Raw genomic sequence first — 18,872 nt, 5'->3', positions numbered from 1 at the left:
AACATTTTTATTCTCAAGTGAGCTTCGTATTTGGAAAAGAGGAAAGCACTCATTTGTGCTTGTGTAAGAAGTGACCATGAGCTCGGCAAAAAAGCCTTTTGCTAATGTTCTTGCAAAATGAGACATTATTCATAGTGTCAAAAATAACTTGAAGGTCAGCGACATTTAATCCGCTGCATCTCATGTTTAAGGCATCAAACACAAAGCAGGCCTCGGCTTTGGAGTGTAATTGGCTCTGACAAACAAATATAATGCCATCCACTCCTTGAACGGTTTTCATGCGCCAGATGTGTCTGCTTGTTTTTTATTCACATTTGGTATTTAGTCATGGCGTGGACTGTGAGCTTTCATTCCCTCTGTGAGACTGTAAATAAGCCCAGCATCCTCTGGGAGTGACTACATAAAACACTCTGTGGTTAGCAGACCTCAGTGCCTGCCAGAGGCATAGCTAAACCATGGACGCCTCACTTCTATCAAGTAAAAGCAATATCCTACATATCTCTGTTTATCTTGCCAAAGAACACACCATCAAAAGACAATCCTGTCAGAAAGACTGCAACGACAAAAAAACCCAAAAAACATAAAGGACGAAAGACATTATTCAGTCCCTAAAGGAGATGGTCTATTTTAACCAGCCAAATAGATCAGACTGACTATTTAATTCTCATTATTCTTAACATTCAGTGTTTTATAATTCACAGTTATGTTTCACAGATCAACTGCATCAAGGGAAATGTTTAGGGAAGAAAAAGAGGTTTCTTTTGTTCCCCTATTCGTTCCCAGTTTGGAGTAATTTCACATGTCTGATGCCCTCTGTGACTTGACTTGGCTCGTGTGTTTATAGCGGTTGAATTCACTTTTAAATATGCCTTCTCTCCAGAGGTCCCAGCCCCTTGTGATGTGACCCGCATGACTAATTCCATTTAAAGGGGACTAACATGCATTAGGGCTCTCAGTTTTCTGCCTCCCATTTGCATAATTTTGTTTGGCAACTTGGAAAAGGGCCATTAACAGCACCAAGACACACACTGTAAAGGGTAGGCAAGGCGGCTGATCGATACTTTATTTCAACATGTTTAGCAGCATCGGGGTCCAGATCAGGATGCATTCACTAATTCAGATTCGTGCAGGAGTCTTGTGATGCTACCATTAGTTCTTGATAAGGAAACACTGTTGTACTGGCTCTCTTAATCTCTGACAGACACATTCCCTCAATCGATAGTCTTTTACTTTTTTGTTGCCAAGACAAGATTGATTGCCAGGAGTTGCCTTGTGCTCAATTCCACTTCTCGCTCTCCTCATTATTGTTTCAATTAGGCATTCCCTAGAGACCTTGTTTGGGGTGGCATTCAAATGCGGTGACCTCCTGCGATTCACATCAAACGCCACATGTTTGGCAACACAACCTCTGACACCAACTTTATTCAGGTCAGGAAGTGAAAGCACCATCCAAACAAGTGGATTAAGCAGGAGGGGGGCTGTGTGCGGAGAGCACAGGGATGACCGGGGGAAGTTGCGACTCGCGCCAGTGAGGAGGAAATAATCACAATGTTACCTTCTCATGAATAATTAAGTTCCCTGTTTCTATTTTAGCCCGACTGAAAATGCAGCATTTTCATCTGTGGGTCTGAGGCAGTGTGCAACGGTGTTTTTTTGACAGCTGTATTACTGCTGATAAGCGAGCCTGTGTGAGCTGATCAAGTAGTGAGACAAGCGTTCAGAGCAGTAGCAGCACAGCAGCAGCAGCGCTGTAGTCACTAGGAGCCGTGGCGGCAGAAGCAGCAGCAGCACTATCAGTCACAGCACAGGCAGCAGCGACAGCAGCAGCAACAAACTCTCTCCCGGTGTTTTTCTCTTCTTTCTGGAGTTTTTTCCTGCTCGGAGGACAAAAGCCAAGGAAGTAGGAGGGAAGTGATCCAGGGCTGATAGCTGCCATCAAACACAAAACCAAAACGCAGACCTGGCTGCCCCCATGCCTATCGAATTTGTTTGCAAAATCAAATTTGCAGAGGAGGATGAGAAGCAGAAAAACAAGCAGGATGGGGACAAGGAGAGTCTGATCGAGGAGAGCTGCACCCCTCCGGCCAAGGACTTGGCTGGGTTTGCTAACTCCTGCTCCCTCCATGGGATTAACCATATCTTTGTCTCTGGTCGCCTGGGCATCCGGCAGACTCTCTGGGCTCTTGCCTTTTTGACTTCACTGGGGCTGTTTCTGTATCAAGCGGCTAAGTGTGCCATTTCTTACCTGGAGCACCCTCATGTCACAGCTCTGAATGAGGAGGCGACCCCCGAGATGGTTTTCCCCGCTGTGACCATCTGCAACATCAACCGCTTCCGCTTCTCCGCGCTGACCGATGCCGATATCTATCACTTGGCTAACTTGACAGGTCTGCCCCCCAAAAACAGGGACGGGCACAAACCTACTGATTTAATGTATCCTGCTCCTGACATGCAGGACATCTTCAACAGGACAGGACATCAATTAGAAGAGATGCTCATGAGCTGCAATTTCAGTGGACAGAACTGCTCAGTGGAGGACTTCTCTGTGGTGAGTGTAAAAGTTTCTCAAAGTTCTGATTCGCCTGACTCTTACAATATCACGTTACTCAACTTTGATTTATTGGTTTCATCAAAACTTTTTTGAGAGACAAATTTTTATTAAATTAAAAATGTCATATTTCAGACATTCTGGTGAAGCATAAGTGTGTAACTTCACAGAGTTCTTCTTTTTCACACATAACTACGGCTAAGCGTGAAAGCAAAACGAGGACTTTGAGGCGAGAAGGACTAAAATTCTCTTTGTGTTTGTACTCTTCTCCGGGGACCATGTGCTTCCCACGGTGCAGTTCTGCATGCAACATTCATGGCTTTGACTCAGTCATTGAGCTGTATCTCTTCTCGCTAAGTTCTTCGCAGCAACAGTGTTTCTCTTCAGCCGTGCCTGTACCAGAATCTGTTATGTCAAAGAACAAAGGCTGCTCCCACAGAAGAAAACACGGAGAGCTGTCGTATGTGGTTGTGTACTTTTCCGAGGCAAACTGTGCTTTAATGTTACCTTCAACCCCCGTAGCTGAGAGTGCATGGCACCAAAATTGTCATCAAAAATAGCAGAGTCTCTACTTCCCCTCTTCTTCCATCTCTCCCTGTCGCTCCCACTCTCGCTTTCTGACATTGCAGAGCAGCTGCCTCCCTCTCTCTCGCTCTCTCTGAGCTCTTGTACCTTTCAGGAGGGAAGGAGTAATGCTTCTGCAGCGTTGTATTTCAATCTTGCTGCTGTTAAGATTAAATATTTAAAGACTGACATACATGATTTTTGCATTAGCCAGATTGACTAAAAGGAATGAAACAATTTCCATGAGAGGAAAGGAGCATAAGTGTGTGTGTGTGTGTACGAGAAAGAGAGAGGGGAAGAGAGAGAAAAAGCGAGAGAGAGGGGAAGGGATCAGGTAGGAAAGAGGGAGAGTTTGTGCCTGTGTTCTGTGCACTATTTATTAAAGGCACTGTCCTTGCAGGAGATGGATTTCCCCATCTCTCCTGCAGGAATAGGAATATGCAATTGGTTTAGTGATGATAAAGTGCAGTTGTCAAGTCTTAATAGGGTATGTTGAACATTGATATGCTCACCTTCCTGAGACCTAAAGATTCTGTCTTACCACGGAGATGGCACCGCATTATGTCTGATGTGCCAGATTACACCAAAGAAATAACGCCATTTCACTGCTCTCCTCTTGATACCTCCAACAAGATATTTATTTGTTTTTCTATGTCTAACAAGAGGGCTTAAAATTAACTGTGACATGAGAATGGATCCTTCTTTAACAAATTTTCACAATTTTTCTATCTGGCTAAAGAAAATGCCGTGTTCCTCGAGGGGGATGCGGAAAAGTTTGACAAAAATCTGTCTGAAGCGGTAACACCACTCCAAAAGTTTATTATGTGCTTCTAGCACGTTTGACGCCAATATCCTCTGACACTTTGACACTCACTCCTCCCTGAGTACATTAATTAGCAGACAATTCTGACATCCAGGAAATGTCTGTCCCGTGTCAGTCGATGAAACGTCCTGTAGCTGTCTTTGGACACTGGGTGACTTCATCACAGATTAGGATCCCGTTGAGGTTTCCTAAGATGCTGTTTCCTCTCTGTCAGCTGTGTGATCTGCATTTTGGGAGGCTGTCAGTTAGATTTGTTACAGGCTACTTGCTGCCTCCACGCATGACAAATCACTTACTCCGAGTCCTGGTGGGGAACACAACTGGGAGCGCACAGGGAGGAAGGACTGGGAGTAGTGGGAGCAGGTCTGAGAGCAGAATGTAAGAGTGCAAATCAAGCTCAGTCACATGCATTCGCCGCCGTGTGTGTGTGTGTATTTTCTAGCTACAAACTGCATGTCATTTGTTACGGCAGGAAAGCCATTATTACCGGTGACGTACTATTAATCACATGCAGGCATGTACAAACCCACATACACACATACAAAAGAGTCCTCCACAAATCGGTCATTATTCTTCCTCTCATGGGGCCCTCCTTCAGGATCCGCTTCTTGTATTGTATTTTTATTCGATTGATCATCCTGGGATGTTTTATTTCAGTAATAGCGTCATGGATGTAGGGCTCTAGGCAAAATTGCTTGATGAAATATAATTACAACATTTTCCGACATTTTTGCTTTTCGGCAAACACACCATATTCTCTGCAGCAGACCTTCAGTTTGAATTTTGCATTTTTTTCCCTCTGAATGTCGTATTTAATTTACTGCAAATGCTCATTTAACTTTGCATTAGAATGGTACATTTAATGTCTCATGTTTGTGCTTTGTGATGCTCAATTTTAAATACAAGTGCGTTTATCGTATTTATTTCCTTTTGAAAAATTATTGCTTTTTCCAGAATATTCTGAATTGACCTTTGTGCATTCACAGTTCAAAAGAGTTCAATAAATGTAAGTCTCAAGGCCAAACAAAATTGTCCAGCTGCTCTAATAAATGGCAGGAAATACATAATCACGTAGCAGAGAAATTTGTTTTCCTCCTTCCCAGCATCGGGGACCGGCGTGATTATTTGACGTAGGTAATAAGGCCATTCTTCATAATTAAAGATTACATTATTGACTTGGATTAATCACAGAAGATAACGCTGATTCAACAAGCCATGAATAAATAGATTAATATTTTTCTTCCAGTCCAACTCTGAATAATTGTTCATCTATTGTGTGGTGCTGTCGCCGAGATGAGCAGCAAGCCCTTTGGCTTTTTTTTTTTTTTTTTAAACAGAGCTCCGAATTGGTTTGCTCTGACTCTCAGCTGTGTTTGCTGCTGCATTATCAGATTTTGCTCTCAGCAAGGACAGATCCCCTCTGCATATATTCATGGAGATAACTAAACAGCTATAGGGTGGCATGTGAGGTGATCTATAAAAACCTGAGCTAACAGGGACACCTCTGAAGAGCTCTCCGCCTGCAATTTGTCATTTCACTGACTGAAGCCTCTATTGTGTGTTTTATAGATAATTGAATGTTTAATGGTGTAAGCCACAGATGATTTTCACCCTCTCCCCTGGTCCTGTCCTTCCTCGCGGGATGAAATCTTAAACCACATTAATGTAAATCAATACCGTATAGAAACGGCACAAAGGGGACATTATAGTGAGTTGATCTCATTGGGTATAGTGCCCTTGTGTGGGTCATGAGTACAAAGAACAGGTGACCAAAAAGAACAAAACATAATTTCAGTATAAATAGGAAAAGCAAAGTCCTGATGGTAACAAGCTGTGGAATCGGTTTGCACTTAAAGGTAGAGTTTGTACCTGCAATGTGCAGCATAAGACCGTGAGGTGCAATCATACGGAGATGACTCACAAAAACAACTACATGCCTGGTAGAGTGCCCCGGCTCAGTTTTGAATCATGTTTTTTTACATTTCCTGGCGTGCTAAAGCCATGCTCAACATTTATTTTCTGCTTTTTAAGGTGGAAGGTGAGTTTGTCAGTTTCTTACTCAGACACGATGTAGTGTGCGAGGTAGGTGGGTCAAGCTGATGCGTCTGTGGGAATTTACATGAGTGTGACTTTGGTGTTGTCTCAGAGTCCTACAACAGTTCAGCTACCGGCTTCCATTCTCAGTTATATATATATGTGTGTGAGAAAATGTGCTGTGTACATGTGCAGACGACTGTGACAGTGACATCCACTTCCCTAGTGGGTCCAAAGCCTGCACACCCACCCACATACATATACACACACATACACGCGCGTCTCCCCCAGCAACCCGCCTTCCCCCTGGTGGAGAGCGCGGCGTGTGGGAGCGTGAAAGTGACTGGCTATCTGGACTGGCTCCGTCTCCAACAGCCTGTCAATTAGCCGTCTACATTTCCACTGCTGTGGGAGTCCCTGCAGCTTAACATGCTGTCTGATATCTGATCCACACCCCCAACCCTGGAGGCCAGTGCTGAGCGTTATTAACCCCCCCCACACACACACACACACACCTCATAAACAAACAAACACACGCAGTCTTTTCTTGTCTCTAACCCCTCTTACAAAATGCAAAAGAAATAAAAAAAAAACACAGATTCCATATCTATGAGGCAAAGGAAAGGACTACTGCTTCAGTCCCACTGCACTTCTTCCCCACCTTCTCCTCCTCTTCCAGTGTATCAGAGGAAGATGAATTACATTGCGATTGGTCGGCTGCTCCCCCTGATATGCATCACTACTGTCTAATCAGATGAAACCCACCTGTGACCAGCCACTGGATAACACCAATATGCAAACAGTTTATATTTGGGAAGATTTACCTTTTCTATCGCTCCCTGAGCCGGTTTTAAAACCTCTCACCGCGCCTCGCTTCGGAGCGCTCGGTTTGATGAGGAGAATCTGCGGCTCAGGGATGGCTTTTAACTCTACGATAAAGGCTTCCGATGCTGTGGTACTGCTAAACCCCACTCCTCTAACCCCTGGGAGTCTTTTACTCACATAGACATTTGTCTCTTTCTGACAAGACATACACCAAGCTGTTGGTAGTGTTAATGCGGCTCCACACACACACACACACACACACACACGCGTGCACACACACACAAACATGTGTATTTAGAGTGTGTGCAGTGTAGATGTAATGCTTCCCCATACAAACACACAGGTCTCATCACAGATTGAGAGAGTTGGCTCGCAAGATTGATCATGACTCCTGAATGGGTGCCCCTCCCTCTCTGGAGGATCAATACATCCTTCAGTCAGATTGCTTCCCTGCCCTTCCTACTCGGAGCCTGGTGTGACTAATTATCTTGTGCCTGTGTTTTGGGCCCAGTCTCAGCTGCATTTGTTAATGCTGCGAGAGTTTGTGGAGAATTTGATCTTTAGAACAAGATATCTGTTTGTTTTAGCGTATATCCAGCCCAAATCAATCAATATACACTGTCTACCTTTTCCCTGAAGGGACACTGAAATTATCGAGCAATATGAGATGACTCACAGTTTGCACTGCACGGAGATGGGGAGGAATGAGCAATTTGATCATGTGAAACAAAATTCAAAGACCCACTTTTTATATGTGTATAATGTAGTATGGGTTCCCTCAAATACTTCCATCTGAAGCGTGTATCTGCTAATCTAACGAGGAGTCTAATGAAATGGAAACAATGGAAACCTAGAAAAAAGTGCTTCAAACAGTTGTGGCATTTTCAAGGGTTCATTTGCAGCTATTCGGTTTCGGTAACCCCCATCAAACAAATACATCTCCTCTTACAACTGCCCACAAGATGTATTATTTTCTCTAAAAAAGACTCATTAGCCATTGTGTTTAAGAAAAGACTGAGTAAAGCTAATCAATGATTTGAGCAGTAAGTATGTATTTGTCTCCCAAACATATAGTTAACTCAAACTCATCTTGGTTAATGAAGTATTCTTGGCCATCCGTCGTAATAAGGGCTTTTCCTTACACTTTTGCGGTGATGATGAACCACATTCATGTGCATATGAGTATGATTACGAAAGCCTTTGGCCAGGCGTGCTTTAAATATACACTTGTCTTCTTGGCTGCCGATGTGAGCTTTTTATTTTTTCGTGTTTCCCACTCTCTGAATACATTAGTGGAAATTTCTCTGAAAAATTAACCAAGCTTGCTTTTAGGCCGCCACATAATGGGTTAGTGCTTCTTCACTCCCAGTCGGCTGTAAGGTTTAATTACTCAGTGAGAGATAGCACGTGAAAGTGGACAAAAAAATGGAGACACCTTACAAAGTCATTCTTGACTATACAGAAGTGGTATTCTTATTAGCATAAAACTACAATTTGAAATATGTACATAAATGTATAAATATCGGCATGGTTGAATGGGTTGGTTATTATATGTTATATAAAAAGGTCTGTGTTACTGCACCGAAGGAATGTCCACATAAATATCACTGCCAGAGAAAGTGTGCCCTTGCGATCATGGACTTGAGCCACCAGATTAGTGGTTTCAAAGGATAGTTCAGTGTCTGAGATCGTTTTGAGCACTGACCAGAAAGTATAGAACTCAAGTGCTTGATGTCTTCCTGCAGCTGTCTGTGGTTTGAAATATATGCGAGACATAAAAAGATATCTCTCAATACATTTCAACTCAGATTTAATGGATAAAAGGCCCAAAAATTGCCAAACTATGCTAAAGTTCCTCATGTTTTATAAACGTTCTGACGTCTGAGGTGGCTCTGGTGACTTTCTATGTGAAATGAGGGATTTCCACCACACTATGTGAAACACTGACCTTCAAAACTTCAACTGAGCCAAGCTTGACCCATAGTCTATACGGCCCGGTGGTCAAATTGAGGTAAAACTGAGGTGAAATACATTTCTAAATGAATGTTCACAGAAATCAGTCTGGGTAAAGAAGTGAAATAGATGATGTCAAAAACACTAAACTCTGGGGAGTAGGACTGTCAGACATTTTAAATCGTCTCTGTGGATATCCCTGAGGCCAACAACATCACAACAACATCTTACAATCTATTGTCAGGTGGTGTCGCTTGCTGTATGCAAACCATGTATGTCTGATGTTTTAAATAGATTTGAAATGTAGAAATCACGGCCACTGTGACATGGATGAAAATGTCAGTTGGATACAAGTCAGCCGATGGAAATTGCATACAGCACAAATGTCAAAGTGAATATTTACCCCTGGCATAGTCTGAACATGAGGGGCTTGTCTGTCCGCTTGGCTGGACACTTGGCCCTTATTCTGAATTATGTCTAATGTCACACACTTGGCTGTGCCTCTTGGTTTTTGTGTGTGTGTTTATTTCCACCCCCACAAACCCTCTTTTTAATATCCCTTTTCTGTCTCTTTTTTCCCACTCTTCTCTGTTCCTCATTACCACTGGCCACAGTTAATGCATGCAAGGGTAGAGCACTGGTTTATAGACACTAAGGTGTCATGACAGGTGTGATATTTTGTCTGAATCTATGTGACTTTGGGGTTTAAACCACCTGAACAGGCATGGCTGTATGATGATGTTTGGCGTACCTCGGAGCTTCCTCTGGGGAGATGCATGCGATGATCTTTGAAATCGCTTGGAGGCTGATTCACAAGCAAATGCACTGAATGCATTTTTTTTTCTGCCCTGCGTTCATCCCTTACGTTTTATATTGCTTAATATTGTACAACATACCAGGATAGAAAACGCTGAATAATTCAAGCTAATGCTTTCCTAACGTCAGTAGCGCCTACTGGCTATCTTTGAGGCCATTTGTTGTGGAGGGACTCTTGTTGTGTTTATTCGGTTCTAAGAGAAATCAATAGTGGTTTAAAAAATCCACTAAAATGATTTTTTCCATTGCCGTTGAAGAGTTCCTGCACAGATAAAGCTTAGCATCAGTCAGAGCCACTTTATTCACAATACCAAACAACTGCACACGTTTATCCTGTCTAAGGTGTCCTGGTTGAGCTGGTATATTCTATACACTAGTCTACATGTCTGTAAGATAAATTAAAATCAAGCCTTTCACCGCAATATGGTAATAGCACACTGCTGGTAAGTTACATGTGACAGTGGTTTGATTTTGGCTGTCAACATGTAGTTGACAGCTGCGGTTTAGCTGCCAGAGCTAACGTTAGCGTCACACACTGACAGGAGAAGTTATTTCACCGTTGATATGTTGCTCTTAAAAGTTTAACTGGGAGATACCAGCAACTCTCAGCTGTCGTCTGCACCTGACAACTCGAGATATATCCACCGACATTGTTTATGTACTTTTGGCTTCCGTGTAACGGCAAAAAAAGAAAACATACAACTCACTTTTTATTAAATTAAATATCTTTGACAAAGCTGCCTTTACCTTAATATTACAGGCTTTTATTTTTTTCTTTTGCAGTGTAATCTAAATGAATTTTGTAGATCTGAGAATCTACAGCAGACTCCTCAGCTTAAATGTCCACTGGCCACCACTTATGAAGACACTTCTAGTTATTAATAAAATGTTAGTTTATCATTTCTAGTCTGGAATTGCAATATAAAAACAGCAAATTGTTAATTCTCAGAGAAACACAGAGTCTGTCCATCCATCTGGAGATTGTTGTTGCATCCTGTTTACCTCTTCCTCTCTTCTTTCTGTCTTTACAATAATCAATGTTTTGTTTTTCACACACATAATTTTGCATATTCACACTGTACGAGCATGCGCAGGCCTGAAATACAGCACAGTTCGTCCTCCACGCATGTACGTACTGTATTATTATATGAGCCTTCAGTATTTCAGAAATCTGCTTTTCCCCTTCTTTTTTCCCCTCAGCATAAAATAACCTGCCACCCAGCAGGATTTGCCTCCTCCTCACATACGATGTGTTCGTGTCTTGTTTGGGTAATATGTTAATATGTGGACATTAAATCTTTCACCTGATGCTTGGCAGCCTTGTCGGCCGGCTCTGTCCTTGTTGACAAAACACTTGACCTTCAGGTGCAGCAAAATGTCGTCTGATTTAGCACGCCCAGTTTGAATTGGCACTCATTTTGTCATCCAAGCATTGCATTTCGGTTAGGGAGTGTCAGGGCAAATGCATTACAGTGTAATGAGCTCGTTTGATGCGGGAGAATCGTGCTCATCAGGGTTTCTAATGACATTTCAATGTAGCATTTCCATAACTCTATGTTCCAGTGTAAATATAAAGAATATGAAAACTGATGGATATTCAATACATGTGAAGCGTTGATCGTTCGTGAGTCGTATGTGAAACATTTCATGCTCTTATGCCCTGCGTGACACAGATTTATGCTCTTGTGCTTTAATCTTTGAAGTGGCAATAATGCTGAAAACTGTGATTTTATGCAAAATGACAGTGAGGGGAAACCTTAGAGCACTAAGGTCTTGAAACATTGAAGATGAGCTCATGGGTTGCTTTATCATTATACATGTATAATGCGGTGGTTCATGGATATCAAGTAAACACGCATCCCTTTTACTTCCCTAATTCATGCCTTCTCTTAGCATAGTAGCTTTTTGTCCAGTATAACGTCTGTCGAGCTATATTTACCTACATTTGTCATGTCTCCCGGTCACGTGATCGCCAAGTCACTGTTAGGCTTGTTTGTTTAAACAAGCATGTAACTGTAATCTTGTTTCCCAATGGTGTTGTCAAGATTAATTCGGTGTTTTCCTAATGCATGCTAATGAGAAAGTTGTGTGCATTTGATTGTCAATAACGCGAAATACGGCTCTGCTCGCTAAATGCTGGCTCCGTTCAATATCCTATTAAAGTTGAATCACAGATAACTTGGCGCGCATCAGGAAAGCAATCTGAAATTTGTGCTGACATTGATCCAGCAGGAAGGAGACCTATTGCTCCGATTAACACTGTTGCCCCAGGAGAGGAGTCCCTTGGCCATTAATAGCCCACTGTCCTAGATTTTACTTAGACCGTATAAAATGCTTTTATTTATGAGACACATAGTGGCAAAGCATCATGGACACAGCAGAATGTACCGACCTTTTTTAACTATCCCTGTGTTGCTGTGTTGTTCATCAGGATGTGATTAATTTCCAGGTAATATCCTAGCTCATATTATTATTTTTATCTGCTAACATAACATTTGCTGTTTGATTACTTTGATGAATTGAAATCCATCCCATGTAACCCTTTACATGGATCGTAAATTAAATGATTTTTGTCTTTAAATGCCCCCGAATCATCAATGAAAATAGAACTTTTTTTGACATGTTCAAAGACATGTTCTGCCCACTGTGGAGCATTGACTCTGTCTGAAATGCAGATTTACGGCAGATTCCTCCCAGAGAGAAACAGTTGGACCAAGCGTTTGAGTGGTCAGTAGGAGCTAATATTTCCCTGTTGAACAAATTATCTAAAAATACATATCACTCCTCTCAGCCCAGTTAATTCCAATCAGGCATCAGTTTTGTAATCAGTTGTGGTTATTGAGTCATTTTTATTCAGATTGTTAGTGGAATACTTTTGTCTATGTTAACACAGCCCGTGTTAGAGTTGGAAGTGGACCTCTATATAAAACTTATTAATTCAATTGAAATACTGGTACAGATAATTGTCATGAGTTCCACTGTTAATGGCAATCTGTTAGTGGTTCCTCTCAACCTAAAAGTCGGAGTTTATGAGTTCCCATCAGGAAGCTTTAACTGGAAGTTAAACCCTAACTTCAAATTCCAACATGATTTCAATGTGCATATTCAGAGGAAAAGCTACAGTAATATATTGTGTTTGCATGCACAAGATATGGTGTATGCAAACACATCATCTTGGAATTCCAGCTTTTTATATCAGGGCGCCGTGATCTCAGATCTGACAATATTTCTAGCACCGACTTGCAAGGCAAATGGAACGCTGCATTAGTTCATTAGTATTGTGGACCATAGTTGTTTAGGTTTGTTGCCAGGGCAACTGCAGTGGTGAGCTGAATGAAGATGGTTGCCACAGGAAAAGAGAGACAAACTCTGGCCCTGTGCTGTTGATGGGTCAGTGTCAGGTGGGGCTTTCATCTAAATGATATCATTTATATTATGGGACAAATGGGCACACGTTTTGGAGGTGTAAAACTGAATGTGAGATCTTGTCATTTAGTCTTTAACCCAGAAAAATGCAAGGGCCACCCTCGCATAAAAAATGTGAAATAAATGTAATGACTGCAAATCAGATCAAGAGAAGGAAGGTTTTACTCCTGTTTCTGAATGTCCTTGAAAAAAAAAAAAGATAATTTCATAATATTGTGGTTTTGTGAATAAAAAACATAAGGGAATTATGTATCTTTCTGTAATACTCCCATTTGACTAAATCTTTTTTGTTGTTCTTTTATTTTTTAGCTTTGTTCCAAGATCTTAAAGATGTGGCATTTATGGTGCCCCATCGCACCAGACTGAGCATTTGAAGACAGGGACGTTTTGAATTTGTTTTTTTCGCTTTAAGAATCGTCTCAGATCCAGCTAATGGGTGTCTTGACACATTTTAAACAGAGAACATCTGTAAAATGCCACAGAGCCTTTCTAAGTGTGCCAATTATTTGAATACCAGACGTCGGTGCGCTGCCGTGGTTTAATTCCAACTCAAGGCAAGCTGCTATAATTACACCCACTCGGAATCTGATCGTCTGATCCTAAAACTCGATGAAACGTATGTAACATGCATCATGGCTGGAAAAGACAAATAGCTCATCCATTAAAAGACCACGACAAGCTGGAAGAAACAAAATGACAGATCTTTGTTTTCTTTCTTCTTCTTCTTTTTTTTTTTTTTTTTTAAAGCCGTGGTCTCATCCATTTAATTATAAACACTGTGATAAGGGCATCTCCTTAGAATAAATATGACCAGTAATGAGCTGTGGCATCCGTGTTTATGCATGTCCTTGACATTCACTTTGAGAAGAGGTAAAAGGGGGATACCGGCATCCTTCTAAACAGATCTTAAAAGTCCACTGGAAGGGATAAATGTCAGTGGGCCTCACCAAGAAACCAGCCTGCTTTTTTCTTCTGCTCTGACCTTCACTGCGTCTACTCTAAAGAGAATCAGCGGGATATTAATAAATAATTGGTATGTATACTCTGATGAAAGGGATCCCTGGAGACAGATTGAATATGTCTTCCATAAAAGCATGCCCTTAAACTGACAATTAATTAGTGCGTTTAGGTAATGATAAATAATTAATTAGCATGACATTGAGGGACTTCTGGGACAGTGTGACAACTGGATAAATTGCAAAGCTTCAACATAAGCTAAATAAGCCTGAGACTGGAGCCACATAAATCCATTGTGCATTTGAATATCGGTTTAATCTAATTGGTGTCATCATATCTCTCTTGGCAAGAGCCTCGCCTAAGGATACTGTTTGGCTGCTCCAGTGGAAGTGTACTGTGGACAGATCAATAGATGTAGTGGGTATGATTATGTTACGATTATACACTGGAGAGAGGGAGAGAGAGAAAGGTGATTTGGAGAGAGGTACCACACCTCTTGGCACAGTTCCTTCGGCTGAGAAAAGCTCAGTGGGAAACAGAGCGGTCAGCGAGCTTGGCTGCAGCCCCTGCTTCAAGACCAGCTGGCTTGAGAGCAGAATTAGAGCCTCCCCCCTTGTTTCCACCTGCCGTATGCTGCTCAAGTGTTCCAAATCAAGCCATTATTTGCTTCATTTCCTTGCTGTCTGACTCAGCTTGCAAGTAAAGTCAGCTGCTCACCCTGTAGCCTGACATCTCACTGCCTGGAAACATCAGTCGAATTTTGTGACAGGGAAGTTGTTCAACCAAAATAATTAGTATCAGTTTTTACCGGTGTAGCAGTAAAGGCAAAATGTCAACATGAATTTTGCTGTTTCCATGTCTTTTCTCAACATCAGAGCCCGTTTTCATTCGTACACCTCTGAATAATTGAACTTACCACTCGTAGCATTCAGTTGTAATGTGGAAAATAAATCTGAACCGACCCTCCCAGAGCTTATGATGATACTCAGAAGAGGTCACCTTTAACCGAGCCTCTGTCCAATGCAGGTTACTGAAGACTATGGCCTGATCTCACCAGACACTGCCTGTGTGCAGAATAGATGCCAATGAATAAATAAAACCCTTACCCTACCAAACACAAGTGTAAGATACCAGGATTAGCATCTCATTAGACAGTACTTGCACTTGTGCTATGTTCACAAAGAAGTGAGAAAGAGGAACTGTTTGAAGTTTGGACAAGATCTTACTTTTTGTGGGTACTGTCAACTTCTTAGTGGTTTGATCTGTTTGACCAAATGCATTCTTATAACATACTGTGTCTTAGAGGTTTTATAGAAGCCAAGTTGGCCCTTGTCAGTGTACGAATATTGCTTAAATCTGTGCACCTGGGAAGGAAATGCAATCTAGAGAATACTTGCGCTGAGAAACTTGGTGACAGTTTGCCTCTGAGATAAATTGGCCTCCGCAAAAGTGTCTCCTGCTGGTGGCTAGTCTGTGTTATCTGTGCCATGAACATGCAATTTCCCCTTGATTGTGCTCCCTACGGATAAGTAAACACATTCAGCAGTGCAGTAAACTACAAAAGACAAGCTCCCAAAAGACAGTAGTAATAATCTGCCTGAAGAGACAAATCCAGCTCTAATTTATAGAGAGTCTATGGTATTCATTTTTTTTTTTTTTTTTTTTTTTGGAGGAATCATTTATTAAGATAAAACCGGGTGTTTGTTTGTTCCTCCTGCATGGCTGCAAAATATAACCCAAAAAATCTTAACGTAGCAATGGTCTCCTAGATGTCTTGAGGAGATATGAAATGCATATAAAATATGAAATGCCTGGACAGCGTGGATTGTCCCACACCACCATCTCAATTTAACCCTTCAAACAGGACTTAGCAGCACTAAAAATCAAGGTTAATACTGCAGACTTACATGAAAAAGAGTTTAAGCAGAAGGTTAATGTTGGCACGTTAATGTCATCCCCAGGTGAGCTGTATCGCAAGTTTAAACTTGAGGGGATTCGTTCCCATATGGATTGTGAAATATATATTTCCATATCTGAGGTGAAATGATATCCCTAGTGTTATATGCTGTAAATGGAAACTGCAGTACACATTTTGATTGAAATGGAAGTGGTGTGTTTACTTCTGGTGGTTGATAGGACCATAATCTCTTTCCAACTCTGAGGACTGCTCCTCGTTAGTGCTCCACACTATCATAAAAATCTTCATGTCACTATGAGCGGTGCAAGGAATCACACTGTGAATTTTACTGAAGTTAAACCGCCTCTCCTTGTCATCGTGTAGGCAGAGTCTGAAATTAACTTTTTAGCTCACTGCCAAGGGCTGTAAACTAAAAAATTACCTGCCAAGAATACCACCGCTTATAATCCATATAGAAGTACATAACCCTGCACGTTCTTAACCTTCTTTTAGATATAATTTTAATACACGCTTGGATAATAATTGTTTTCTCTTCCTTCTTTTGCCATAATCGTTTAATGTGTTGGACCTGGTATGTGCAGTAATCATAATGGAGTCATTTTAAGCTAGAGACATTAATTTAATAACGTGACATTTGTAGTTGATGGTTCAGTGAGCGGTTGGCTTTCGGTTGTTTTGATTTACTAAAATGCCTCACAAGTTGATTTCACTGTGAGAAATATTGAGGCTTTCTGCCTGCTGACAGGTCAGAAAGGTTTTATTCGAGCACATGGTGAACAGGCCATTAAAGATTTTTGAAGCTGGTGCAAAAGGGCAAACGCAGCACAGGAACAAGGAGGAACACAGACTGTAGCAGCAATGTGTACGCTGTTGTGTGAGTGAGTCGATAAAACCATATGTTGTGTTATTTAAGAATATATTCACCATATAGTGAAAAGAGAAAGAAAAGGTACAGAGAATGTTTGAAACTGACCTGTGACCAGATGAAGCTTTATTTTGTAAAAAAAATACTACTTTACTGGTTCCAAGAAGATGTGAACTCCACATCACCTGGAGGTACTGTAGCTGCATGCAGAAGATTCCAGCTGTGACTGTATACCTCGTTGGTTCCTGCAGACTGAAACAAACACTAACAATGATACATTGATACATGATACATTGTCCTTGAGCCATGGTGGGGTCATGGTGAGATATTAAAAACCTTATGAGCTAAACATGAAGTTACATGGACTGACAGGTAAGTCTATGATTTGACAGTTTTTGGTGACATGTTATGCCTGCATCATGGCCACAACATTGACCCACGGGAGAAGATCAAAACACACTTTATTTTGGTGACTGACAGAAGATGAATAAAGCCCTAGGCTTTATTCATCTTCTGTGGTGGTCACAGTGGAGCTTATAAAAGAAATGGCTGGTCATGGGCGTTACTTTTCGCTGCAGCAACTGGACTTCACATTTCTGTTATAATGACAAACATACAAAGCAACTTCAAAACTGCATCTTGTATTCTGTCTCCTTCTAACAGTCATGTTAGTTATTTTTAATCAGACCACATTTCTACCTTCACTCTTTCTGCTTCAGTATAGCCAAACTTTAAGAGCTGTGGCAGGTCAGAAAAGACTAATTTGAATTATTTTTGTGACTCTTATTTGCAATAGCTGCAATTTTGGAAAAACAACCAGTGGGGTGCTTTTAGAAAGTACTGACAAATTACCTTATTTTTCTATGATTTAACAGAGCGAAACAACCTATGTGAGCATTTTGTGACCTGTCACCTTTGATTTAGTTTAAAGACAGAACATTAATAATTAAAGTAGTCAGATCACTCACTGTGACCTGAGAATTTCTTATGGTTATAAAAGCCACTACATGCAATTATTTTCCACATGTGAGCATACTCCATGTTTTTTTATTTAGTAATATTTCACAATAAACTAAGGTAGCCATCATAAACTGCTTCCACAATGCTGTGTTGTTGCTTTTTTCATTTATCAGATGTGGAATGTTAGTCTTATGTAGACATACCTATCTCTCCAAGGCTGGAGAAGGGTCTGGCTGTGCTCATTATCATTCTGGGTTAGGGGGAAAATAAGCTCTGGCTTGTTTGTATTTCTTTGAACCAATCACAACATCTCGGCCAACGCTAAACCCAGAAAGCAGTGTCGGTGCCCCTGCAAAGTAGTGTCGGGGGTGTTCACTTGTTTTAGTGAACATTTAGAACATTCAGAGGCTTATACTTTGGCTCTGGGGAAGTTGGCTGGACTCATTGTACCCACAGATGATTTACTAGCTGTACTCTCACGGAAGCAGCAAATGTAGTAAACATATTATTTGTGCATCTTTGCAAGTATTCACCAAAAGAATCAAACAGGCCTGCCTCCCTGCACGATCCAAAACAAATCTTTCTTCAAAACCTGTAATTTTCAGCATGTAGGCTTCCAGCTCTATGGTTGTTCTTGTTTCCCATTGCAAAGATGTTGACAACGGAAGGGGAGGAGGATTCTGCATGAAATATGAGCCAGAGTAGTCACCGCTTGACAGGGAGCCTAATTTAGCCATATCAAGACTCTCTAGTCCTCCCCTTCGATCATTGGTACTTTCATCTTCCATTCGTCTTGTATTTTGTCTGTTGATAAAAACTCTGATAAATGTGAATCACGCTTTTAATGAGCATTGACTGGTGTATTGTTCTGATACATTGTAGAACTACCTGCGATTCTGTTCACAATGATGCATTCAAAGCAACACTTTGCTTGAAATAAGTTTTATTAATGACATAATGGTCAGGGTAAGGCAGCACTGAATTTGTTCATGTTTAAATTTCGCTCTGTGTAGTCAAAATCAGAGGGTAAAGCTGAATAAAATTGTCACTTCAGATAGAATACGGTACTTAAGCATTTTATCAGCTGATACTGCTAATGATCAGAGATGTGGAGAGGATGATAGAGCTCTCCGCTTGTTTGTGCAGTTAGCATTAGAAAGACTGACAATAGCGGGGAAATGTA

The 18,872-nt window shown here is 41.2% G+C and overlaps 1 protein-coding gene across 1 annotated transcript in view; it reads left to right on the top strand.

The window, feature by feature from the left end:
• Positions 1-1,957: 1,957 nt before the first annotated feature.
• Positions 1,958-18,872, top strand: part of asic4a (acid-sensing (proton-gated) ion channel family member 4a) — a 78,768-nt gene continuing 61,853 nt past the window's right edge. Inside the window, exon 1 of the mRNA XM_084544213.1 lies at positions 1,958-2,548. Coding sequence (XP_084400339.1) covers positions 1,973-2,548 — 576 coding nt within the window. The 5' untranslated portion in view covers positions 1,958-1,972. The remainder of the gene's footprint in view (positions 2,549-18,872) is intronic.

The sequence above is a fragment of the Chelon labrosus genome, assembly GCF_963514085.1.
Source record: "Chelon labrosus genome assembly, chromosome: 5".
NCBI lineage: Eukaryota > Metazoa > Chordata > Actinopteri > Mugiliformes > Mugilidae > Chelon > Chelon labrosus.
Note: the sequence above shows the minus strand (reverse complement) of the source record. Positions and strands in the feature narration are given on the sequence as shown.